This window comes from Rattus norvegicus, chromosome X, assembly GCF_021556685.1.
Source record: "Rattus norvegicus strain SHRSP/BbbUtx chromosome X, alternate assembly SHRSP_T2T, whole genome shotgun sequence".
In the NCBI taxonomy this organism is placed as follows: Eukaryota; Metazoa; Chordata; class Mammalia; order Rodentia; family Muridae; genus Rattus; species Rattus norvegicus.
The window spans coordinates 71,712,995-71,740,180 of NC_141554.1; the positions used below are offsets into that span (position 1 = coordinate 71,712,995).

Sequence of the window (27,186 nt, forward strand, 5' to 3'; positions counted from 1 at the left end):
GAAACAAAACCAAACATGGCAAGGAGAAATTAAAGATCAAAAGAAACCAAATATAAGTCTAGAGAGATGAAGGAAAAGTGGGGGATGGGCGGACAAGATAGTCTCTGAGGCAGGCAGAACTGTAGTCACAGCAGGTTGTCTCTAAAGACCCAAGCAGAGTCTCTAGTAAGAAACCTTTCAGCACCTACCACAGCACTATGTGTAAGATACTATGGCTGCTGCCTTCCGAAGTCAATCACAGAGCCCAGAAGCATACATACACCACATGCCTCAATTTAACCAGTTTTCTTAAAACCATGCCCCTAACATTGATTATAAAAATTATCTACCTCTGAAAGCTAGCAAGCAGAAATATTCTCACTTGGCAGTGGGCAAAAATCTACGTTGACTTTGGGAATTTTCCCTCAAATCCGTTTTTCTAGCTTATTGCTATGAAGTTACTAAGAAACCAGGACAACACAATTGATCTAGTAACCCAAATACTTACTGGCAGCAGAGACGAGCTCTTTGTGGAGCTTATAAGTCATGACAGGTTCTGAGAGATTCCTGAAATGGATGGAGATCATCACTTTTTTAGAGGAAGGAGTAACCTTGGACTCAGTTCTAGGAGAAGTAAGGCCCCAACACTTAGCCTGATTTGCACACATTTCATGGAAGCTTTACCAGCGGAATCCAAGTTTAACAGAAGGTCTACAAAAATATAGGCTGATGCTTCTAGCCAAGGTCTCCAGTTAACTCCACAGAGTGACAGGAAATGAAAACCAGTCCTGCTATTTCTCAGATAGACATATTCGAAACATGAACATGTGCTTACAAGCTGATGGATCTGAAGAATTTCCAAGGCGCTGTCGTACCTGTCCTATTTGATCCTTCCATTCATTCTATGAAGTAGAGTGGGATTGAAACTATGTGATGAGTTATAGGATGGAGTCAAAACCTGGGAAATCACTAACCATAAAAGCCGAAGCTTAGACAAGATCATTTGATGAGATGTGGTACACATTTCCAGCCAGGTTTCTATAGAAAATAGTGTACATGACATTTCTACTTCTTTGTCCTGGAATCCCATGGTTTACTCTTAATTCATTAGAATCTGACTCACCCTAAGTGCTCCAAGTAAACTGTTCTACCAATACCACCAGTGACTGACTGCCTTGCTGCTGCACATAAAGGCAACTGTCATTCTTTTCTTTACTTGACCTTGTTGTGGCATCTTTGTGCTTGTTAACAAGCCTCCCTGAGACATACCTCTTGGATTCTGCTGAATCACTTGATTTCGATTTTTCTCTCAACCATTTGGCCTTTCTGGACCTTCTCTGGGAATTCATCATGGCTCCTTCCTCTTTTTACAACACTAGAGGGCTGGAAAACTCAAATAGCTATAGACGCTAGGAAATGTTCATACTGCACACGTGTCATATGTAACTGGCATTTTCATGACAGTGCCTTTATTTTTCTACAGACAGCAGCCACATTGGCTTCTGTAAATAAGCACGTGGGCTCATGAGTCAGATCTTTCCCTTTCTAGAGAAGGAAAATGAATAGTTTTATATGGAATATACTCATTTTTATACTTTGTTTATTGGTTTGACTCTATTTCAGTGGTATCAACCACTGTACAATACAGAGATGTCATAAAACTTTGTGTTGCTCTTTTCCTAACAGTCTGCTATCTTTTCTGGAGCAGGAGGGACATCTGTCCTTGTGGACTTAAGCACCAGCACAATTATGATATCCACTCCTGCCACTGAAAGGCCCATAAAGGTCCCCACATCTAATTTCTTAATAAACATTATTTTTCCATGGCTAATCCAGATGTCCCTATGGTCTAGCACATTCACTTTCTTGCAGATTGATTCCTATTCTGTCTGTTAGCCCTAACTGGATTGCTTTCTCTCTCATGATCACACACTAGTAAAAGAACTCCATGCAAGACTCTTCATACCATTTTTGTCCTGATACAAATCTTTACATAAAGAAAAATAACAATAAATAAGCTTTGCATCTTAACTACGCATACAATGTGACCTCATATTCTTACTGCCACTTCCCTGCAAGGAGCCAAAGTAAATTCTCCTTTGTTGAAAACTAAATTTAAATAAATCAATAGTAATGACAGGCTAGTGTATATCACAGCCCCGACGATGCTCAACTCTTACTAAATGTGCTGCACAGTCAGAGTTTTAGGCTTGACCTTCTGCTGATTAGACTTGCGCTAGAAAAGGTTTAAATTGGAGAAATCCTTTGAAACACATCTTTGAAAATACTAACTCCTTTCAAGGAGGATATGGACAGTACATCAGTTAGTCATCAGCTACTCTCGTTCTTCCAAGTCTTTGAAAATCATTTATATAAGATTGCTCTCTCTTTATTAAACAATCAACGTAGTCCAAAAACATTGAAAACAGGGATGGACAGAGAAACCCCAGGGCAAGTAAATGTCTTAAAGCATAGATTTAAGTTTTAAAAAAAAATACCACCTATAACCACAATCATACTCTGTTGGAGAAGCAGGAACCTCAGTTTCCCAATCTGTAAAACAGAGCATTGCACTGCCTGTGGTACACAAGTACTGGGATAAAAAATACCAATGAAAGTGTCAATAGAAGCAACTAGCATACTGCCTACCACACAGTAAGCCCTCCAACAGCATTTCCTTTTCTCTCATTGGAAGACAGAGTAGACATGTTTCTGAAAAACACATTCCTATTTATATGAAACTAGAACTACATCAAGATGATGCTATACTTGAAGGTAACTCAACAGTAGTGTCATGACCCAACCGTTTGGAATAATGAGAGTTTAAACACCTATCTTGACGCTAAAAGCTCACAAAAACTGAAGGTACTTGGGTCTCAAATAGTTCAGGGCATAAAGAATGGTAATGAAAAACTGAACGGGACACCATGTGTGCTAGCATACGCCTTTAACTTCAGCTATCCAAAGGCAGAGGCAAGTGGATCTCAAGTTGGAGGCTGACCTGGTCCTCATAGGAAGTTTCAGGCCAGGCTACAAAGTGAGACTCTGCCTCAAAAAATTAATAGAATGTATATGCATATAGTATTTGTATAACATATATATGCATTTTCAAATGTATTTTAAATAGCATATAATTATGCCAATATAAAGGACATTAATTTTATTGGCGCTGTATCCCCAAAATTTTCTATTAAATTAATATTTTTCTTACTGCTGTTACTTCACTTATCTCCAACATTGTATTTTCATCTATAATTCAATTTATATGGATTAAAACATGAAGGCACATTATAGCCTTCTTCAATTTCTGGGCTATATCTGATAGTTTAAAGCATAGACTGTTTTTTGAATAACAAATCTGATCTTCATACATTTTATAGTAAATCCTCACATTAAAAAAAGTATGTTTTCTAGATCTTAAGCTGATGGCACATGGCTATAATTCTAGCATTCACAAGGCTGAGCCAGGATGGTTATATCAATTTCTTTCTTTTTTTTATTTGATATTTATTTATTTACATTTCAAATGTTATCCCCATTTCCTGGTTTCCCATCCATAAACCCCCTATCCATCCCACACCCCCTTCTTCTATGAGAGTATTCCCCCACCCAATTTCTATTCCAGCCTGGGCTATATAAATATACTTAAAGATAAACAGACAAACAAACAAACAAAAATCATATATACTTTCTTAGACAAAAATCCTTTTATTTAGCAACCTTTTCCAACTTTCTGAACCCGAGACTACACTCCAATCTTTATCCAGACAAATGTCACCAATGATGAGGAGCAAAATCCCAAATCAAGTAGAGAATACCTGAGGTAGAATTTTAAAGAGCTTGTGATTGTCTTAATATCCCAGTCACTGTTATAGAAGTCGACATCCCCTGGACATTTTGGATCTAAGAGAAAAACAAACAACAACAAGGACAGTTAAATTTCCAAAAAAAAAAAATTGTACCTGTTACCTTCCTTTTACAATGAAATCTATTAATTAGAAGATTGTCACATTGAATCTAATACATTGAATATTTAAGAGTCTAACACTTTGCAAAAAGAAATCTATTGTGCTTTCAAAAATCTCTTGTGTTTTAGCCTAGTATGTAAGAAGTTTGCAAATCATCACTTCCAGATGCCCTATGAGAAAAAAAAATGCCAAAGGAACTGAATGACTCTGCAGATTACCAAAATCCTGCAATGGCAAAGACAACTACCGTTGCCAAAATGTGAAGACAAACAGCCTGTTACAGAGTCAGCACGAGCTGGCAGAAGCTCAAGAGCAGAAACACCATGGAAACCAGTACCAACACAGGAAAAATAATCTGTAAATGGAATAAAAAAATGCTAAGACCCAATATATTTGAGTTTCAGAGGCAAAACTGAGTGCACAAATCCCATTAAGGAACCCTGTGGGTCTGGTTGCTCCTTAATTTTCCATTAAGAATGCTATCTATCAGTTGTCCAGAGTTCAAATCTAAGAGGAAAAAGAAACGAACTAATTCATGATTCTAGTAAAGGTGGAAGAAAAGTGGCCATGGGCCTAGAGCTTTGAGGCCTTAACAGAAACTATTTTACCATACTCTACAGTTTTACCACAGTCTGAATGAACTGGGTAGTTGAAGAAAATATTCAATTCTACACCCAGTCTGTCTCTTCTAAAAAGGGACATCAAAAATAAACTGAGAAGCATTGGGAAAGGTCACAGTCCAGTGGGATAAGGGCACTAGAAGACAAAGAATGGCAAGGGTTGTGGAACACTTCCCCTTCCCTGACCACCACATCAATCAGCCTTCTGCATACTAACAGTACCCATTCTGACTAAAAACATGAGACAGTTTACTAAGCCTCTATGGGAAACCAAAGATAGAGAAAAGTCAAAACCACAAATTTAACCTGAGTCAAACATAAAGTTTCATATTGAAGGGACATGCACCTCCGTTATTTTTATCCATTACATCATGTCTAGCTTACAAAAAGTGAGAAAATAATGTTTAAGGATGAGGAAGAAATGTGAGAACCACACTTTCATATGGATACTTTGAAATATAACTTCGGAATTTGAAACAGCTGTGATTAATATTAAGGGCTATAATACCCAAAAATGGATAGCATAAAAGAAGAGATGGATGAAACAGAAGATAGATACAAAATCCAAGGATCATAAAAACAAGTGCTAAAGATCAAAGCATTGTAATGGGAAGGTAGGATGCCCGTAGGAACTGAACACAGCTGAGAGAAACATCAGTGAGTCTGAAGAAATGCCAATGTGCATTTCCAAAATGGAAAGACAAACAAAACCAGATGAAGAAGGGAAAACAGGATCTAAAGCTATGAAAGTGATCATGTACATGTGATGAGAAGCACCTTGACGAAATGAAAGATAAAAAGATTAAAAAGAGATTTCTGGATGGAGCCTCAGTAGCAGAGTGTTTTTATTGCACGAGTGAGGCCCTGAGTTCAGTTCCCAGGGCGGGGGCATGGGAGGGGGGGGTGCGGGGTGAGAAATGGGAAAGAAAACAAGAGAATAAAGAGCAGAAAAAAAAAGAACTGAACAACTAAGAATTTCCAAAAACTAATGATAAATGGCAAACCACAAATGCAGAAAGGAATCATCAGATAAAACACACACAGAGAGGCGGAAGGGAGAGAGTGTGGAAAGAGAAACTGCTGAGAGGGAGTGAAATACCCAGCCCCAATTAGTCTAACTACGGTACAACCCTTACACAAGGTACCTATTGCTACATGCCAATGTTCAAGTAGTTAAGATTTAGATTTCTAGTATCCTCAACTAATATTGTAAAGCAAAGAACATCTATATCTGTATAATCTACAAAACTCAAATAATCAAATTTCTAACAAAACAAATCTCAGCACATCAAGGCCCTACAAAAGACTACAATTGGCTACTAGCTATCTCTATGACTTTGATTTATAGATTCAAGAAGAGATCGCCTAGAAAACAAATCTCTGCCCAGATGTCAATTTTATCTTACCTCAATCATAATGGAAAAGGTCACAACTGACAGCATAAAATGGAGAGGATGTCAGGGAAAGGGAACCCTCATTCAACGTGGAGGGATCTCAAACTGGTCCAGCCACTATGGAAACCAGTGTACAGAATCCTCCAAAAGCTAACCATATGCTCAGCATACGACTCAGTGGTAACCCGTCGGCCTAGAGCCAAAGGACCCAACACCCTACTCCACAGATACTTACTCAGCCATGCTTATTGCTGCTCTATTCACCACATCTAGGAAATGACAACAATCTAGATGTCCTTAAACTAACAAATGGGTGGTGAAAACATGGTACATATATACTATGGCTACTAGTCAACTATAAAGTAAAAGGAAATTTGCAGGTGAATAGATAGAACTAGAAAAGATAATATTGAGTGATATAATCCAAACCCAGAAAGACAACCATCTCATATTCTCTCTCATCTGAGGTTCCTAGCTCCAAATCTTCGAATGCGAGAGCATAATCTGGAGTAATTTTAAAAACAGGGTAAGTTAAAAAACAAAAATACTGTTACAGGTTTAGGAGCGCTAGGAAGGGGAATAACAAGTTACAAGTAAGTGATATGAAGACGAAGTAGGAGCTTTAATTAGGGAACAGGAAAGATATAAATACAGAAGGAGCGAGGAGGGTAACAAAATAGTAAGGGTATCAGTAATAAGGAATCATACTATTAACTATATACCCAATAATATCTATAACATATAACTCTGTGTACAAATACAAGAGCCATAGACCACTCAATAAAAGTCCTAACACTAGGCATAAGAAGCCCTCTTTTGAGTTGTCCATGAGATGTCTCAAACTATTTTGAGTTGTCCCAAATTACTGGAGGCTACTATTGCAGTACTTGGTTACTACTTGAGTGGGAGGTAAGACCCCAGAGATAAAGGCATCGTGTACATCATACATCAGAGGTCTTGAGCTGGATATGAGACCTGAAATCCTATCTCCCAAACAGGCTTTCATGGTACAAGAAGACAACATGTAAGCTTTCAAAGGAAGGAAGCAACCAATAATACTACCTATGAACCTATGAACCAATGATACTGTCTATGAACTACAACAATGACCAGCATGTCAACATACCTGTAAGGATGCACTAGAAACAAGCAAACCTTAGCAGTAACCAACAGCTCTCTAAAATTTAACACCTGTTCAACAAGATGGAAATCACACCTAATACCAGAAACCTGGTCAGCTGCCCAAGGCTAATAGTCATGAATCTTTTTTTATTGGATTTTTTATTTACATTTCAAATGTTATCCCCTTTCCTAGTTTCCTGTCCATAAACCCCCTATCCCCTCCCTGTCCCCCATCTTCTATGAGGGTGTTCCCCCACCCAACCACCCACCCATTCCCACCTCCCCACCCTGACATTCCCCTACATTGGGGGATCCAGCCTCGGCAGGAACAAGGGCTTTTCCTCCCATTGGTTCCCAACAAGGCCATCCTCTGCTACATATGTAGCTAGAACCATGGGTCTGTCCATGTGTGCTCTCTGCATAGTGGTTTAGTCCCTGGGAGCTCTGGTTGGCTGGCATTGTTGTTCTTATGGGGTTGCAAACCCCCTCAGCTCCTTTAAACCTTTCTCTAACTTTTCCAATGGTGACTCCATTCTGGGTTCAATGGTTCACTGCGAGCATTCACCTCTGTATTTGTCATGCTCTGGCAGAGCCTCTCAGGAGACAGCTATATCAGACTCCTGTCAGCATGCACTCCTTGGTATCAGCAATACTGTCTGAGTTTGGTGGCTATATGTATATGGGCTGAATCCCCAGGTGGGGCAGGCTCTAAATGGCCTTTCTTTCAGTCTCTGCTCCATACTTTGTCTCCATATCTCATCCTATGAATATTCTTGTTCCCCCCTTCTAAAAAGGAGTGAAGCATCTGCACATTAGTCATCCTTTGTCTTGAGCTTCATATGGTCTGTAGATTGTATCTTGGGTAATCCAAGTTTAGGGATAATATCCACTTATCAGTAAGTGCATACCATGTGTGTTTTTCTGTGATTGAGTTACCTCACTCAGGATGATATTTTCCAGTTCCATCCATTTGCCTATGAATTTCATGTAGTCATTGTTTTTGATAGCTTAGTAGTACTCCATTGTGTAGATGTACCACATTTCCTGTATCCATTCTTCTGTTGAAGGGCATCTGGGTTCTTTCCAGCCTCTGGCTATTATCAATAAAGCTGCTATGAACATAGTGGAGCATGTGTCCTTGTTATATGTTGGAGCACCATTTGGGTATATGCCCAGGAGTGGTATAGCTAGGCCCTCAGGTAGTACTAGATCTTGAAGGAGAACCTACAACCACCATTTTACTAGATCAGCATAATCCCTACCTACAGTCAAAATGTTTGGCCTCATGCCCACAGATAACTATGTTCGTACCCCTCCCCTCATCAAGGAAATTTGTCTGTGCAACAGATGGAGAAAAACACAACCAATCAAAATTCAGAGCTGTGGAACCTACTCCCAACTGACATAACACATCTACAATATAACTCCTGCATCTAAGGCTCAGCCAGAGATCAGTTTTGGAGAAGGAGTGAAACAATTGTAAGAGCTAGGAAGTCTGCTGTGAGATTTCATCTCCTTGAAATGTCAAGGCAGTCTTAACAAGGGTATCTAAATAACACTTTAACAAAGAGACACAATAAATGAGCTAATGGCTGAGGGAAAGCTCATAAGGCCTTGACTCATAGACAAAGAACTACTAATGCTCAAAGTGAGAAGAGAACAACAATTGCTTTCCAATATCCAATGATCAGCTCTGAACACATACATACATGTGGCATTATATGGACTGAGAAAGTTAGATTTACATCGTTTGGTTTTGTGTGTGTGTGTGTGTGTGTGTGTGTGTGTGTGTGTAAATATGAACATATGCATGTGATAATAATTTAAGTAAGAGACCATTAATTAGAAAGAGAGCACGGGGGTAAATGAAAGGGATTGTGGTAGGAAAGAACAGCAAGGAATGGTATAATTATAATCTCCATACATTTATATTTGGTTCTACCCTAAGTCTCTTAGTCATCTGGACCTGGGCCATCCAGGCAGTGTTGGGCATAGGCCTCTATCTCATGGCTTCAGCCTCAAGTTACATCTGTCATTGGTTAGCCACTCCTACAAACTCTGAGCTACCATTGCCCCAACACATGCAGGCAGGACAGGTTGTGGGTTGTAGGTTGTGTCTGAGTTGGTGTCCCAATCCCACCTCTGATAGATAGCCTAGCCTGATTACAGAAGTTCACTGGTCCAGGCTCCATATCGTCCATTACTATGAGTACCGGTTAGTTTACATTGTCAACCTGATATATATGAGTATATATGTAAAACAAATAATAAGTGCTCAATTAGAAATGGCACAATTTCCAAAACGCTAGATAAGTTTGTCACTGTTCTTAATACATTCTGCACTCTTGCAGTGATCTTTTTGTTATATCAAAGTTAAATGGTTTTGTTTTCCCAAATTTGTGCATGGGTATGCTGTGTTCTCTTATCTTTTAAAGAGTCACAAACTTTCTGGATAATTTACAGACTTCACTTACAGGTAAATTCCTTTACCCTAGATTAAAACTGGAAAGTCCTCTTTTACTGGGGAGATCTGTGGTCATCACAACAATTCTGGAACTATCAAGTCCACTTCAGTGAACAAGAAGATTTTTTTTATTTTGTCTTTATTTTTTTTCTAGCCAGTGTTGCATTACATCACCCTGGCTGCCCTGGAACTCTCTATGCAGACCAAGCTGACCTCAGACTCAGAGATATGCCTGTATCTGACCCCCAGGTGCTGAGATTAAAGGTGTGCACCACTATCCAACTAACAACAAGAGATTCCAATATCCTTTGAGGTCATACCTTATCTCTCACATATAACCTAACTCTAAGGAGAGCAAATGAACCACCTTTGGCCATCAACCGAAACCTTATAAGCTTATGTGGTAAGTATGTACGGTACTGTCTATGTAGAATAGGAAGCATCTCAGGAAGATGCTCTAGAGCAAGGACTTCAACAATGGTCGGTGATAAAGGAAGATAACTGAATGTGCTTAGGGTGTGGGGGATCAAGACATAGCTAGCAACAACAAAGTAAATCTCTTCAACTAAGGAAAGTATCAGCAAACTCCTATCCAGAGATGACATGACATGGCTCAGGGAGGATATAGTCACTGGCAGAAAGAGTAAACAATGAGCCATGGCCAGGGTCAACTGAGAGTATTTGAAAAGAAAATGCTGGCAAGAGAATTACCATTTATCTTTACACATTGGAAAGCAATCAATAGTTTCTAGGTATAAAATTGGACAGTATGAGAACATGGCCCTGGACAAAGTTACAACATGACACAATTGCTCAGTATTAATTCATTTCATGAACATTTCGGTGTATTCCAAGGTGTTGTCTTGGAGACAAGCTACATGCTAATATAACTTCATGACCAGCCTTGATAAAAGTCTTAGCAAATCAGAATCTGATTGTCTCCCCGTGCAACATATTACATGTTCTATCACAACCAAGACTAGAGGAGGTAGGTGTATCTCAGGTAACTGCCAGGAGATTTATGGAAGCTTGTACCCTCTTTCTTCTGCATTCTACTGCATACACATTTCCTCTTTGCTAATTTTGGTTTGTCTGTTGATCACAGTAAATCATAGCCATGAGCATGACTGTATGCTAAGTCTTGCAATTGTCTCTATTTACCAAACCTGGAGGTAGTTTTGCTGACCTTCAAAGCATATGGGAGACATATTTTTGGGACTTGGTGAGAAAGACATATGACTTCCTTTTTAAACTTTGAGAAACGCAACTAACTAGGCATGTTATAGCATAGACAATGATAACTCAGTGTAATGTACTAAATTCAATACTGAAAGGACAAAGGTATAGGAATCAAATATGAAGAAAGTTTGCACAGACATATAGAGACATTTCAGTTATTAAAAATAACTACAACTTAGCATTAAGTGTTTGGATTTATGAAAATATAACATGAAATCATTGAAAAATCAAATTATAATTAAAGGAAGAAGGAAAATGGTAGAACCCCAAGTTAATTAAGCACAAACTTAGAATTCTGAAGGTTTCATCCTCTCACTGTTGTATCTAAACTGCATTAAGACTAGTCTAACGTCTAGAAATCACAATAAAATTGTGTCCACTGAAAAGAATAACGTCATTATTGACATATTTATTCAGCACATATTAGGTAGTTATTCTGTTCCAAGGACTGTTTCAAGGAGCTAAGAATATACAGTAAATAAAGTAAAATCTTTACCCTCTGGAGGTTCAATACATGAATCATTCCATAACTCAAAACTAAGTGGGCTCAAGGTCAACAGAAAAGCATGAAAGCCTTCATCTTGGCACAAGACATACAATGAATGTGGAACATCATATTTATTAGAAAGGCACAATGCTTTCCAGGGTTTCTAACATAGTGCTGAGATAGCCAGCGGCAAATCTGAGAACAGCCTTCCATGATGAATAGAAGCGGTCAATTGGATTATGAAATAATTAGACCTAATCAGAACAAGATGGAGTCTGTATATGAGTCTATGAATCCACAAGAGGAATAAAAATCTTAATATAAGTATGATAGAAAACAAGGTCGTAAAGAAGTAACTGTAATGTGTATATATTGTCAAGAAGTTATGCAATGATTTTACAAAGGGAAGTAAGTACATAAAGGTTGATGAAAACCAGCTTACATCTTGGTTAGAATCCAGATCACTCATCCTGAACTGCTATTGTATTAATAGCCTCCAGATACATGTGGAATAGATTCCAACCTGTTGACATAAAGACACTTCATTTTCTACCACAGAGAATACTTGCTTCCATAAATAGCAAGGTGGTAAAGATGGCATCTGGGTCAGATTCAATCTATAGACACATCTTGTTTGACTTATGATGGGTGTCTTATCAACCGGTAAAACATTTTCAAACATGAGAAGGAAAACTTAAAGAAAAAACCCATGTGCTAATCATATCTTCATAACCGATTCCTCTCAGACAGTTGTATAAAAAAGTAAAATACTACAATTAAATTGATGCAGTCTAGGCACCAATTCCTTTCTACTCAGAGACAATCAATATCAATAGTTAATAGAAATTTGGTATTTATCATTCCTGTGATGCACTACACATAAACATACACACAAACACACACACACACACAAAATTTTGTTTCAATTCTTTTAACACTACTCAAATGATAATATATGAATCTTTCTGAAACTTGCTTTCACTAGTCAAATTATGTTTCTGAGATTTATACATGTTTTGATATTTCCTACTTAAGTCCAGGGTTGGCAAATTACCACCCTTGAGCTAAGAATCAATTTGATTAAGTTTTATGGCTATCTAAAAAATTAATGTCTTCTATAAATACAATTTCTGTTGCACTTTCCTGGAACCAGAGATCTCTAGGCAACTTGTTGTCTAAATTAGCTCCTATGCTGCTAACTTGAGCAACACCCCTCAGAGTAAGGCAACCCAAAGACCTATTCTCTTTCCTCTGGCTAAAAAAGAAGGGAGGATTGGGGCTATAACTGTAGCTTTAATATAGAGGAAGATTTTAAAGAAGAGTGCCAGAAGATATCCTATGGAAAGGAGAATAGGGAAGTCATTGACTCAAAATGCCAGTGATGGAAGATAAGAACTGGCAATGAGATTTAGGATGTTAATATAGAACAAGGAGATTGGAATTCAGTCATTTGCAGGGAAAAGGGTGGAACTTTTACATCCTCTTAAATGGAATTAAATAACAGTTAAATATGCTTCCTCTTATTTGTGTGGAGAGAGGGGAAACGAGAAGGCAATGGGGGAAAACAAATAATATATGTTTCCTCTCATATTCAGAAAAAATAAATATGCAAAAAATCTATTTGACAGGAAGAACAAGTAACAGTGGGAGGGACAAAGAGAAAAAAAAAGCAATAAGGGGTAATGAAATGATATGCATGCATGAAAACATCCTAATGAAACTCATTATCTGGTATGCCAACTGTTCTCGTGTGCTTTTTATTTGTGTGATAAAGCACCCTGACCAAAAGAAACTTAAGGGGGAAGGGCTTTATGTGACTTGCATTTTCAAGTGACAGTTCATCACTGAGGACATGAACTGAATGAAGCAAGTGTGGAAGCAGAAACCATAGAGGAATGCTGCTTACTAACTTGCTCACTCTACCTTATACTTAGGTACCTTTCTTATACAGCGTAGTCCCACCTGCCTAGAAGTAGTGCCCACCACAGTGGGCTGGGCCCTACAAAGAGAGTAGCAATCAAGAAAATGCCCCCACAGACATGGCTCCTGATCAGTATTACCTAGGCTCTGTCTCAGTTGAGTTTCTCCAGTTTATGTCAAGATGACAATAAAAACTAACCAGTACACTAACTAAAACTACGTAATTGAATATCCAATACAGATGAGAAAGGAAGAATTAGCCACTGACTTGCATACCATCCCACATCTGGTCTCTTTGTCCATACTATCTATAACCGTGTTTTGGGTGCTGGTTATTGTGCCCCATTTGATTTGAGCAGAAAGGATACTGAATGTTACTTTAATTTTTAGCTTATCAGGTTGTTATGTTTCCCAGTGCTGCCAACAGAAATCAAATGATTACAAAACTTAAACATTTAGGTCCCATTTGCCCATGCTTAGCCTAGTTAAAGACCTAGTCCAAGGTTTTTCTTCAGCAAGGAAGAGATCATCAGTAATAATCAACATGTAAGAAGGAAAATGAAAATTAAATCTTGGGCTTCCTGATAAAATGAATGAAAAGAGGTAAATTCATTTAGATCTGCATTATATAAAATAGATATTACAAAACCATTCATTATAAGAGACATCTTATTTTTTTATTTATTTGCTTGTTTGTTTTCTGAGACAGGGTTCCTCTGTGTAACAGTCCTTGCTGTCCTGGAACTCTCATTGTTGACCAGGCTAGCTTTGAACTCACACAGATCTATCTGCCTGCCTTTGCCTCGTGAGTGCTGGGATTAAAGGTGTGTGCTACCATCGCCCAGGTCAGGAGCACCTCATTCTTAAAAATTGACTTAGCTGACCTAAAACTCTTAAAGGAATACACAGTGTGAAATAATATACAGAAATATAAAGCTAATATCCACTGTACACAGTAGAAATAATGTTTAGGTCACCTGATACTTTGTATAGGCTTCCTGTATTTATTTTAAAATTCAAATAAAAGAAAGCTGCCTGGTGAGCTTGGGACACGGAAGCAGAATTTCTCTAGGAGGCACGGTCTGTGTTTACCGGAAGTCCCACACCCGCGGATCCCGGCCCGCAGCAGCTCTCTGCTCCCAGACCCGGTGAGAGAGAGACCCAACCGCCTGGTCAGGTGGGCACTCCTGAGGCTGCAGAGCGGAAGAGACCACCAACACTGCTCACCCCTGCCCACATCCCTGGCCCAAGAGGAAACTGTATAAGGCCTCTGGGCTCCCGTGGGGGAGGGCCCAGGAGCGGCAGGACACCAGCCTGAGACACCGCCGGAACCTGAAAGAAACAGACCGGATAAACAGTTCTCTGCACCCAAATCCCGTGGGAGGGAGAGCTAAACCTTCAGAGAGGCAGACAAGCCTGGGAAACCAGAAGAGACTGCTCCCTGCACACACATCTCGGACGCCAGAGGAAAAAGCCAAAGACCATCTGGAACCCGGGTGCACTGAAGCTCCCGGAAGGGGCGGCACAGGTCTTCCTGGTTGCTGCCGCTGCAGAGAGCCCCTGGACAGCACCCCACGAGCGAACCTGAGCCTCGGGACCACAGGTAAGACCAAATTTTCTGCTGCAAGAAAGCTGCCTGGTGAACTCAAGACACAGGCCCACAGGAACAGCTGAAGACCTATAGAGAGGAAAAACTACACGCCCGAAAGCAAAACACACTGTCCCCATAACTGACTGAAAGAGAGGAAAACAGGTCTACAGCACTCCTGACACACAGGCTTATAGGTCAGTCTAGCCACTGTCAGAAATAGCAGAACAAAGTAACACTAGAGATAATCTGATGGCGAGAGGCAAGCGCAGGAACCCAAGCAACAGAAACCAAGACTGCATGCCATCCTCGGAGCCCAATTCTCCCACCAAAACAAACATGGAATATCCAAACACACCAGAAAAGCAAGATCTAGTTTCAAAATCATATTTGATCATGATGCTGGAGGACTTCAAGAAAGACATGAACACACTTAGGGAAACACAGGAAATCATTAATAAACAAGTAGAAGCCTACAGAGAGGAATGGCAAAAATCCCTGAAAGAATTCCAGGAAAACACAATCAAACAGATGAAGGAATTAAAAATGGAAATAGAAGCAATCAAGAAAGAACACATGGAAACAACCCTGGATATAGAAAAACAAAAGAAGAGACAAGGAGCTGTAGATACAAGCTTCACCAACAGAATACAAGAGATGGAAGAGAGAATCTCAGGAGCAGAAGATTCCATAGAAATCATTGACTCAACTGTCAAAGATAATGTAAAGCGGAAAAAGCTACTGGTCCAAAACATACAGGAAATCCAGGACTCAATGAGAAGATCAAACCTAAGGATAATAGGTATAGAAGAGAGTGAAGACTCCCAGCTCAAAGGACCAGTAAATATCTTCAACAAAATCATAGAAGAAAACTTCCCTAACCTAAAAAAAGAGATACCCATAGGCATACAAGAAGCCTACAGAACTCCAAATAGATTGGACCAGAAAAGAAACACCTCCCGTCACATAATTGTCAAAACACCAAACGCACAAAATAAAGAAAGAATATTAAAAGCAGTAAGGGAAAAAGGTCAAGTAACATATAAAGGGAGACCTATCAGAATCACACCAGACTTCTCGCCAGAAACTATGAAGGCCAGAAGATCCTGGACTGATGTTATACAGACGCTAAGAGAACACAAATGCCAGCCCAGGTTACTGTATCCAGCAAAACTCTCAATTAACATACATGGAGAAACCAAGATATTCCATGACAAAACCAAATTTACACAATATCTTTCTACAAATCCAGCACTACAAAGGATAATAAATGGTAAAGCCCAACATAAGGAGGCAAGCTATACCCTAGAAGAAGCAAGAAACTAATCGTCTTGGCAACAAAACAAAGAGAATGAAAGCACACAAACATAACCTCACATCCAAATATGAATATAACGGGAAGCAATAATCACTATTCCTTAATATCTCTCAATATCAATGGCCTCAACTCCCCAATAAAAAGACATAGATTAACAAACTGGATACGCAACGAGGACCCTGCATTCTGCTGCCTACAGGAAACACACCTCAGAGACAAAGACAGACACTACCTCAGAGTGAAAGGCTGGAAAACAACTTTCCAAGCAAATGGTCAGAAGAAGCAAGCTGGAGTAGCCATTCTAATATCAAATAAAATCAATTTCCAACTAAAAGTCATCAAAAAAGATAAGGAAGGACACTTCATATTCATCAAAGGAAAAATCCACCAAGATGAACTCTCAATCCTAAATATCTATGCCCCAAATACAAGGGCACCTACATACGTAAAAGAAACCTTACTAAAGCTCAAAACACACATTGCACCTCACACAATAATAGTGGGAGATTTCAACACCCCACTCTCATCAATGGACAGATCATGGAATCAGAAATTAAACAGTGATGTCGACAGACTAAGAGAAGTCATGAGCCAAATGGACTTAACGGATATTTATAGAACATTCTATCCTAAAGCAAAAGGATATACCTTCTTCTCAGCTCCTCATGGTACTTTCTCCAAAATTGACCATATAATCGGTCAAAAAACGGGCCTCAACAGGTACAGAAAGATAGAAATAATCCCATGCGTGCTATCGGACCACCACGGCCTAAAACTGGTCTTCAATAACAATAAGGGAAGAATGCCCACATATACGTGGAAATTGATCAATGCTCTACTCAATGATAACCTGGTCAAGGAAGAAATAAAGAAAGAAATTAAAAACTTTTTAGAATTTAATGAAAATGAAGATACAACATACTCAAACTTATGGGACACAATGAAAGCTGTGCTAAGAGGAAAACTCATAGCGCTGAGTGCCTGCAGAAAGAAACAGGAAAGAGCATATGTCAGCAGCTTGACAGCACACCTAAAAGCTCTAGAACAAAAAGAAGCAAATACACCCAGGAGGAGTAGAAGGCAGGAAATAATCAAACTCAGAGCTGAAATCAACCAAGTAGAAACAAAAAGGACCATAGAAAGAATCAACAGGACCAAAAGTTGGTTCTTTGAGAAAATCAACAAGATAGATAAACCCTTAGCCAGACTAACGAGAGGACACAGAGAGTGCGTCCAAATTAACAAAATCAGAAATGAAAAGGGAGACATAACTACAGATTCAGAGGAAATTCAAAAAATCATCAGATCTTACTATAAAAACCTATATTCAACAAAATTTGAAAATCTCCAGGAAATGGACAATTTCCTAGACAGATACCAGGTATCAAAGTTAAATCAGGAACAGATAAACCAGTTAAACAACCCCATAACTCCTAAGGAAATAGAAGCAGTCATTAAAGGTCTCCCAACCAAAAAGAGCCCAGGTCCAGATGGGTTTAGTGCAGAATTCTATCAAACCTTCATAGAAGACCTCATACCAATATTATCCAAACTATTCCACAAAATTGAAACAGATGGAGCCCTACCGAATTCCTTCTACGAATCTACAATTACTCTTATACCTAAACCACACAAAGACACAACAAAGAAAGAGAACTTCAGACCAATTTCCCTTATGAATATCGACGCAAAAATACTCAATAAAATTCTGGCAAACCGAATTCAAGAGCACATCAAAACAATCATCCACCATGATCAAGTAGGCTTCATCCCAGGCATGCAGGGATGGTTTAATATACGGAAAACCATCAACGTGATCCATTATATAAACAAACTGAAAGAACAGAACCACATGATCATTTCATTAGATGCTGAGAAAGCATTTGACAAAATTCAACACCCCTTCATGATAAAAGTCCTGGAAAGAATAGGAATTCAAGGCCCATACCTAAACATAGTAAAAGCCATATACAGCAAACCAGTTGCTAACATTAAACTAAATGGAGAGAAACTTGAAGCAATCCCACTAAAATCAGGGACTAGACAAGGCTGCCCACTCTCTCCCTACTTATTCAATATAGTTCTTGAAGTTCTAGCCAGAGCAATCAGACAACAAAAGGAGATCAAAGGGATACAGATCGGAAAAGAAGAGGTCAAAATATCACTATTTGCAGATGATATGATAGTATATTTAAGTGATCCCAAAAGTTCCACCAGAGAACTACTAAAGCTGATAAACAACTTCAGCAAAGTGGCTGGGTATAAAATTAACTCAAATAAATCAGTTGCCTTCCTCTATACAAAAGAGAAACAAGCCGAGAAAGAAATTAGGGAAACGACACCCTTCATAATAGACCCAAATAATATAAAGTACCTCGGTGTGACTTTAACCAAGCAAGTAAAACATCTGTACAATAAGAACTTCAAGACACTGAAGAAAGAAATTGAAGAAGACCTCAGAAGATGGAAAGATCTCCCATGCTCATGGATTGGCAGGATTAATATAGTAAAAATGGCCATTTTACCAAAAGCAATCTACAGATTCAATGCAATCCCCATCAAAATACCAATCCAATTCTTCAAAGAGTTAGACAGAACAATTTGCAAATTCATCTGGAATAACAAAAAACCCAGGATAGCTAAAGCTATCCTCAACAATAAAAGGACTTCAGGGGGAATCACTATCCCTGAACTCAAGCAGTATTACAGAGCAATAGTGATAAAAACTGCATGGTATTGGTACAGAGACAGACAGATAGACCAATGGAATAGAATTGAAGACCCAGAAATGAACCCACACACCTATGGTCACTTGATTTTTGACAAAGGAGCCAAAACCATCCAATGGAAAAAAGATAGCATTTTCAGCAAATGGTGCTGGTTCAACTGGAGGGCAACATGTAGAAGAATGCAGATCGATCCATGCTTATCACCCTGTACAAAGCTTAAGTCCAAGTGGATCAAGGACCTCCACATCAAACCAGACACACTCAAACTAATAGAAGAAAAACTAGGGAAGCATCTGGAACACATGGGCACTGGAAAAAATTTCCTGAACAAAACACCAATGGCTTATGCTCTAAGATCAAGAATTGACAAATGGGATCTCATAAAACTGCAAAGCTTCTGTAAGGCAAAGGACACTGTGGTTAGGACAAAACGGCAACCAACAGATTGGGAAAAGATCTTTACCAACCCTACAACAGATAGAGGCCTTATATCCAAAATATACAAAGAACTCAAGAAGTTAGACCGCAGGGAAACAAATAACCCTATTAAAAAATGGGGTTCAGAGCTAAACAAAGAATTCACAGCTGAGGAATACCGAATGGCTGAGAAACACCTAAAGAAATGTTCAACATCTTTAGTCATAAGGGAAATGCAAATCAAAACAACCCTGAGATTTCACCTCACACCAGTGCGATTGGCTAAGATCAAAAACTCAGGTGACAGCAGATGCTGGCGAGGTTGTGGAGAAAGAGGAACACTCCTCCATTGTTGGTGGGATTGCAGACTGGTAAAACCATTCTGGAAATCAGTCTGGAGGTTCCTCAGAAAATTGGACATTGAACTGCCTGAGGATCCAGCTATACCTCTCTTGGGCATATACCCAAAAGATGCCTCAACATATAAAAGAGACACGTGCTCCACTATGTTCATCGCAGCCTTATTTATAATAGCCAGAAAATGGAAAGAACCCAGATGCCCTTCAACAGAGGAATGGATACAGAAAATGTGGTACATCTACACAATGGAATACTACTCAGCTATCAAAAACAACGAGTTTATGAAATTCGTAGGCAAATGGTTGGAACTGGAAAATATCATCCTGAGTGAACTAACCCAATCACAGAAAGACATACATGGTATGCACTCATTGATAAGTGGCTATTAGCCCAAATGCTTGAATTACCCTAGATCCCTAGAACAAACGAAACTCAAGACGGATGATCAAAATGTGAATGCTTCACTCCTTCTTTAAATGAGGAAAAAGAATACCCTTGGCAGGGAAGGGAGAGGCAAAGATTAAAACAGAGACTGAAGGAACACCCATTCAGAGCCTGCCCCACATTTGGCCCATACATATACAGCCACCCAATTGGACTAGATGGATGAAGCAAAGAAGTGCAGACCGACAGGAGCCGGATGTAGATCGCTCCTGAGAGACACAGCCAGAATACAGCAAATACAGAGGCGAATGCCAGCAGCAAACCACTGAACTGAGAATAGGTCCCCTATTGAAGGAATCAGAGAAAGAACTGGAAGAGCTTGAAGGGGCTCGAGACCCCAAAAGTACAACAATGCCAAGCAACCAGAGCTTCCAGGGAATAAACCACTACCTAAAGACTATACATGGACTGACCCTGGACTCTGACCCCATAGGTAGCAATGAATATCCTAGTAAGAGCACCAGTGGAAGGGGAAGCCCTGGGTCCTGCTAAGACTGAACCCCCAGTGAACTAGTCTATGGGGGGAGGGCGGCAATGGTGGGAGGGTTGGGAGGGGAACACCCATAAGGAAGGGGAGGGGGGAGGGGGATGTTTGCCTGGAAACCGGGAAAGGGAATAACACTCGAAATGTATATAAGAAATACTCAAGTTAATAAAAATAAAAAAAAAAAAATGTTACACTGCTAATTCTGGATCCCTTTTTTTTCCCCATCAAGAAGTTGGGACTAGCTACTCTAAGCAATAAAAAAAAAAAAAAAAAATTCAAATAAAATAGGAATACACTACAACTTATACAATGATCATATCTAACTGAATGCAAACATAAATTCAAATTTTTAATATTTCTAGAAGTGATTGGAATATTTTTATAGAAGAAATTTTGTAATGAAACAATGAAATGTCTCAAACATTAAGCACAATGAGGCCCTGCGGCTACTTGGCACATTTCTCAAATTCAGGAATACTATTGTGAAGAATAACAAAGCCATAGTTGAGAATTGTAATCTAAAGGCTCTGCCAAAATCACTCCAGTAAATCACTCCTCACACCTGCAGCTTCAGACTTAAAATTCATACACTTTAAATAATTGATTCAGGAAAAAAATAACATACATACATTAACCTTTCCAAATCCCTTGTAAATAGTCAAAATAACTATCATTATATTTTGAGTGGCAGGCTTTAATGAGCATGGTTAAATCCAATTTATGAGATGTTTGCCAAAGTTTTAAGCAGTGTGCATTAAATTAACAATCAGGTACACTGTTCACAGTAGTATGAAGCCATTAACCTTAGGGTTCAGATTTTTCTAGCGATATGATTTTTCTGACGATAATAGTCTTTCATTTATATCCTACCTCTTAACTTTATCATGGAAAAATGTAAACTTGGAGAATAATGGAGAGAAAATATACAAATGGCTAATAAGCAAATCACAAGATGATCAAAATCATGGACACACTCCCACAACAGCTTCAAGCAAAATAAAATATCGAGGAATAAACTCCACTAAGAAAGTAAAAGTCTTCTATAATGAAAACTTTAAATCTCTAAAGCAAGAGATTGAGAAAGGCATGAAAATATGGATATCCATGCCCATTACTGAAATTGATATTATGAAAATGACCATTGTACCAAAAGCAATTTTTAGATTTAATGACATCCTAACCACAATATCAACAACATTCTTTAAAGAAATAGAAAAAAAAGTCTCCTAAAATAACAAAGGGCTTCAGATAGCCAGCTCAATCTTGAGTAACAAAGACAGTAATCCTAGAGGATTACTGTCATTACAGATTTCCAAAAACATGATAAAGCTATAGTAATAAAATAGTGTGAGACTGGCATAAAATCAGACATGTAGACCAAAGGAAGAAAGGCAGAAGACCCAAACATGAGTAGCCATGACTATAGACATCTGGTATTTAGCAAAGATACCAAAAACAAACACAGGCAAAAAGATGTCATCTTCAACAAATGGTGCTGGGGAAAATTAATGTCTATACAGAAAAGAATAAAATTAGTTCTATGTCTAACACACACACACACACACACACACATACATACATACATGCATGCACACACATACACACATACACACACACACACACACACACACAAACACACACACACACACCTCCAAGTGGATCAAACACCTCAATATGAAACCTGAAACACTGAAACTGTTAAGGAAAAAATAGATTGAATGCTACAAGATACAGGTTTAGGAAAGACTTCCTGAATAGGATCTATTTGCTCAGGAATGAAGGCCAAGGACTGACAGTTGGGGCCTTATAAAACTAAATGATTCTGCACAGCTAAGGAAACAATCATTAAAGCAAAAGGAAGCCAGGGGAATGGGAGAGAATCTTTGACAGCTATATATCTGACTGAAGAGTAACATACAGACTCTATGAAGAACTCAACAAATGAAGAGTCACGAAAACAAATAACCCAATTAAGAGTAGGCTATGAATCTTAGAGAAACTCAAATGAAAACATTTCTCACACATGAGGATAGAATCCAGAAAATTAGTTAACACATAAAATTCTTCAGCTACTATACAAAAACACTAGCAAGTCATTTAAAAAGCAAAATACAGAGGTAACGCGATCCTGCAATTCAGTTCCTAGACACATGATGGAAGGGGGAAGGATAGCTAAATAGTAATAATGCTTGCTGCAAAAGCATGAAAATCTAAGTTCAACCCCCAAGAACCCACATAAAATACCAGGTTTAAACATGTGTGCCTGTAACCCCAGAACCATGGGCAGTGAACAGACACAGGTAGATTTCTGGGCCATGTGTTCACACACTCATACAAATGTAAACATTTATCTCACACATATACCACCTACATACAATAATGGAATTTTATACGAAGTGCAAACTAGGATTCAAGTGAGTGCACGCATTCACGTTTACAGTAGCACTAGTCACAAGCATGGAAAGGAATAAATTAGCTTGCGTTCATCATGGATATATGTGTAAAGATAAAACTACAACCTTCACCTCAAAAGAAAGAATAGTTTTTTCCTTCTGGGGTCAAATACAAGTGACTATGGACCAAGAATATAAGCTATTGGTTACCTTAAACACCATGGTAACAGTTTTATAAGGTTATGGTTAATACAACAGAGAAAGACACAAATCTTCACAGTTTCAAATACACTGGAGAAAGCATCAGGTGGGTGCATTGTACCAAAGTAGGGAAATCTTGTACAGGCTTCACATGCTATCTGGTCGCATTCTCAGCTTTTGAATTGGTGGAAGTTAACAGTCTACTATGAGTACAGTTTAAAGGTTTTGGTAGTCGCAAAGAAAATAGGTTAAATATAGGGGTGCACAATGACTTTCAAAGAAACTAAAAATAGCCTAACGTAATCTGGCTTTGGTCTGCAACACTTTTAATTTTCCATGATCATGAAGTTCAATCATTTGGCCGTGTAGAATTTTCATAGTATACCCAGACATCATTAGATCAGTCATAAAACATAACATGAAATGCTGAGAATGGTTATAAGTACATGAAAGTCATAAGTTATATTCAAAGTGAAAGAAAATTCTTATATATAAAGTACCCACTATTGTATAATTATGTCTACATAAATCATCAAGATCTAGAATATTGAGTAAAGAGAAACCCACAAAGGCAGAAACAGGGCAAGCTTTATAACTTATATCCACATTTCTAGCACTTGGTTGGCTGAGGCAGAAGAACTGCCATGAATTCAAGGCAAGCCTGGGCTACATAGTGAAACCCTACCTAAAAACAATAAAAAAAAAGATACTGAAAAATAAAGGTTCTCAGGGAAAGGGAATGAGTGCACTGCTCAACTGGTATGGCACTCACTTTCAAGAGCAATGACAAGGTTGTGAAAAAGATAGAAGTGGTGGCTGTATAACATTGAAGTTATACTAAACACTAAACTGCTTATTTAAAAAATGATGTTATACTAAGTGCTACTCAACTACCTATTAAAACATGGGAATTCTCTTTCAATAAGAAAGAATTCAATATTAAAACATGGTAGTCATTTTATACTTATTTTAAAGAGGTTAAGTCTAGACATAATGGTATCACAAGTATAACTTAACATTTCATTTAGAGTTTACTAATGAAAGTAAATTGGGGCCTAGAGGGACCTGAGCTAGAACTGAACTGAAATCCTCTCCTCCGAGGACTAGTTTTCATGGTACCATAAGGTACTCCCACAAGCTTCCAAAGAAGGGAACCAACTAAATAGTCCTAGCGTGATATGACTCATATGAACCACAGAAATGACCGGCATAGCACAATAACCCTCAGGGTGCAACAGCGGCACACATGCCTTGGCGGTAACCAACAGTTCTCTAATGGACTTAAGCCCCACTTAATAAGGAAACCATGCCCAGTACTGGAAACTCAGAGCCAGTGAAGTCATGAATGTTGGAGGAGACTCTAAAACCACCACTTTACTAAACCAATAATCCCTAACTACATTTTAGATATTGGTCATTATACCCATGAATACATGTAGGTCTCATCCATGAGCAAAGAAATTTCTATTTGCAACAAATGAAGACTATTACAGAAAACCAGAGCCAATTGAAATGCAGAGTTTGGGACTCCAGTCTCAATGGATTCATCTACAACTACAACTCCTGCTGCTAGGACTCAAGGATTATTGTGGAAAAGAGGACAAAAACATTTTTAAGAACCTGATAACCAGAGCGTTTGTTGTGAGACATCACCTAGTAATGTCAGAAGCTACACCCGAAAAGTTTTACCAACATGACTACTAAACATGAACTGAACAAGGACAACATAGGCATGTTAAAGTACACAGGGGAAAAATGATAAGGTCTCAAACCTAGACAAAAATATATAGGTAAATAAGGAATGTTGAGAGCAGAAAAAAAATACTCTTCCACAAAAAGCATACAAACTGGTTATTCAATACCAGTCAGCTCTGGAAACACACACACACACACACACACACACACACACACACACACACACACACACACACACCACGCATGCATATAACAATTGCTAAAACAAAAGTAATAAATTTGAAAGCGAGTAAAGGGAATCACATGAAAGGGATTGGAGAGAAGAAAGGGAAGGTAGAAATGTTAGAATTGTATTACAATCTCAACAATAAAAGAAATATTAATTCAAAAGTAAATTGTTTGGCAGCAAAAGTTTGCTCATTTGTTAATTTTGAGGACAACAGTAACAAGTGAGCCTTTACCAAGGAGTTCCAAAGAAGAAACAAAGAGAGTCTAGGGGAACTTGAACTAGAATTTGTTTCCTTCCAACCAAAGTGGATGCAAAGCATAAATAGTCTGATGTGTGTATTTTAACTAGTCAGGTATTGATTAATGAAATGGATTCATAAATGTAGTTAAGCTTGGGACATCAGCTAAGTTAAAAAATCTACAATTTTAAAGAATGGCTATGATAAAGCATTTTTAAAGTAATTTTTTCCTAAGCATTTCTTCAAGGTGACCCCAAAAATTGACAATATAAAGAATTTGAAGTTAAAATTTTTGATCTTAGTCCTATGATTTCAAAGACCCGTTAAAGTTAAGAAAAATCCAAAGAATTCCTACTGTGATGGTTAGCATGATATAGAAATCATATAAAATTGAATATACACAATTACTTTTATTACTTTAGATTTTCTTTGGGACAGCCTTATGTGTGTAAGGTTTGCCTTTGCCTATATAAGCTATCTAACCAAGAATGGCCTTGAACCTGTGGTTCTCTTGCTTCTACCTTCCAAGTGTTAGGAGTATATGCATTTCATTGCTAGATAGCACTCAACACAATATTTTTCACATAGAATTCGCTGTAGAACCCAGAGTTACCTCAAGATCATGGTCCTCCCGTCTCAGACTCTCAAATTCTAGGATAACAAGAATATGCTAAAGTATTCAGAACACATATTTGTTCTGAGGATACATTGTGGACATTATGATCACTTTTCCTTAAATATTTTAGTGTTCATTTCTTAGGAAAAGTAATTATTCTTTCATATAATCCAAGCACTAAAATGAGAAAAACTGGTATTTTAATTTGATATCATACTACTAGTCTACATTCAATGTGTTATTCTTCACTCAAACACCCCTAATACTTCCTTCTCTCATCAGTGTCCAGGTTAGTATTATGCAAGTGCATCATAACACTCCCTAGTTAATAGTTTTACATAGTTAGAAAGCATATTGAAATTGAATATATAGCCATTATTATAATCAGTGTTCTACTACTTTGAGGAGACATGATGATCACAACTCTTACAAGGAAAGCATAAAGAATCGATCTACCATAAGACTCAGCTACACCACTCCTGAGCATATATCCACTCCTGAGCATATATCCACTCCTGAGCATATATCCACTCCTGAGCATATATCCACTCCTGAGCATATATCCACTCCTGAGCATATATCCACTCCTGAGCATATATCCACTCCTGAGCATATATCCACTCCTGAGCATATATCCACTCCTGAGCATATATCCACTCCTGAGCATATATCCACTCCTGAGCATATATCCACTCCTGAGCATATATCCAAAGGATGTTCCACCATCCCACAAAGACACTTGCCCAACTCTGTTGATAGAAGCTTCTTTATTCCTAATAGCCAGAAACTGAAAACAATCTAGATGTCTCTGAACGGAATGGTGGATAAAGAGGATGTACTACATTTAAACAATGGAGTATTACTTAGCTGTAAAAAAACATTATGAAATTTGCAGGCAAATGGATAGAACTATAAAAGAACAATCCTGAATGAGGTAACCCAGACTCAGAAAGACAAACATAGTATGTATAAGTGGACATTAGCTGTAAAATATAGAATAATCATAGTGTAATTCACAGACCCAAAAGGCTAAGTAACAAAGAAGACTCAAGAGGAGACTTGTGGATCTCCCTGGGAAGGGGAAATATAACAGATTTTGTGGGTGGACTGGGGGTGGATGAGGGTGAGACCAGAAGGAATCAGGTGAGGGGAGGAATGGAGGGAGAGTACTGAGAAAGACAACTGAAACTGGGAAGCATTTGCGAGGTAAGGTGGAAACCTAGTGCAGTGAAAACTCCCTGGAATTACAAGCGTAAACCTAGCAAAGACTTGTAGTAA

General features: G+C 38.4%; 1 protein-coding gene across 4 annotated transcripts in view; it reads right to left on the reverse strand.

Moving 5' to 3' along the window:
• Nucleotides 1–27,186, reverse strand: part of Ophn1 (oligophrenin 1) — a 396,257-nt gene that overhangs the window by 103,541 nt on the left and 265,530 nt on the right. For all 4 annotated transcript variants that reach the window (XM_087599762.1, NM_001107848.2, NM_001434037.1 and 1 more), the window contains 2 exon segments: nucleotides 3,798–3,882; nucleotides 488–546 (listed from right to left, as the gene is read on the reverse strand). In XM_087599762.1, the coding sequence (XP_087455888.1) occupies nucleotides 488–546; nucleotides 3,798–3,882 (144 nt within the window).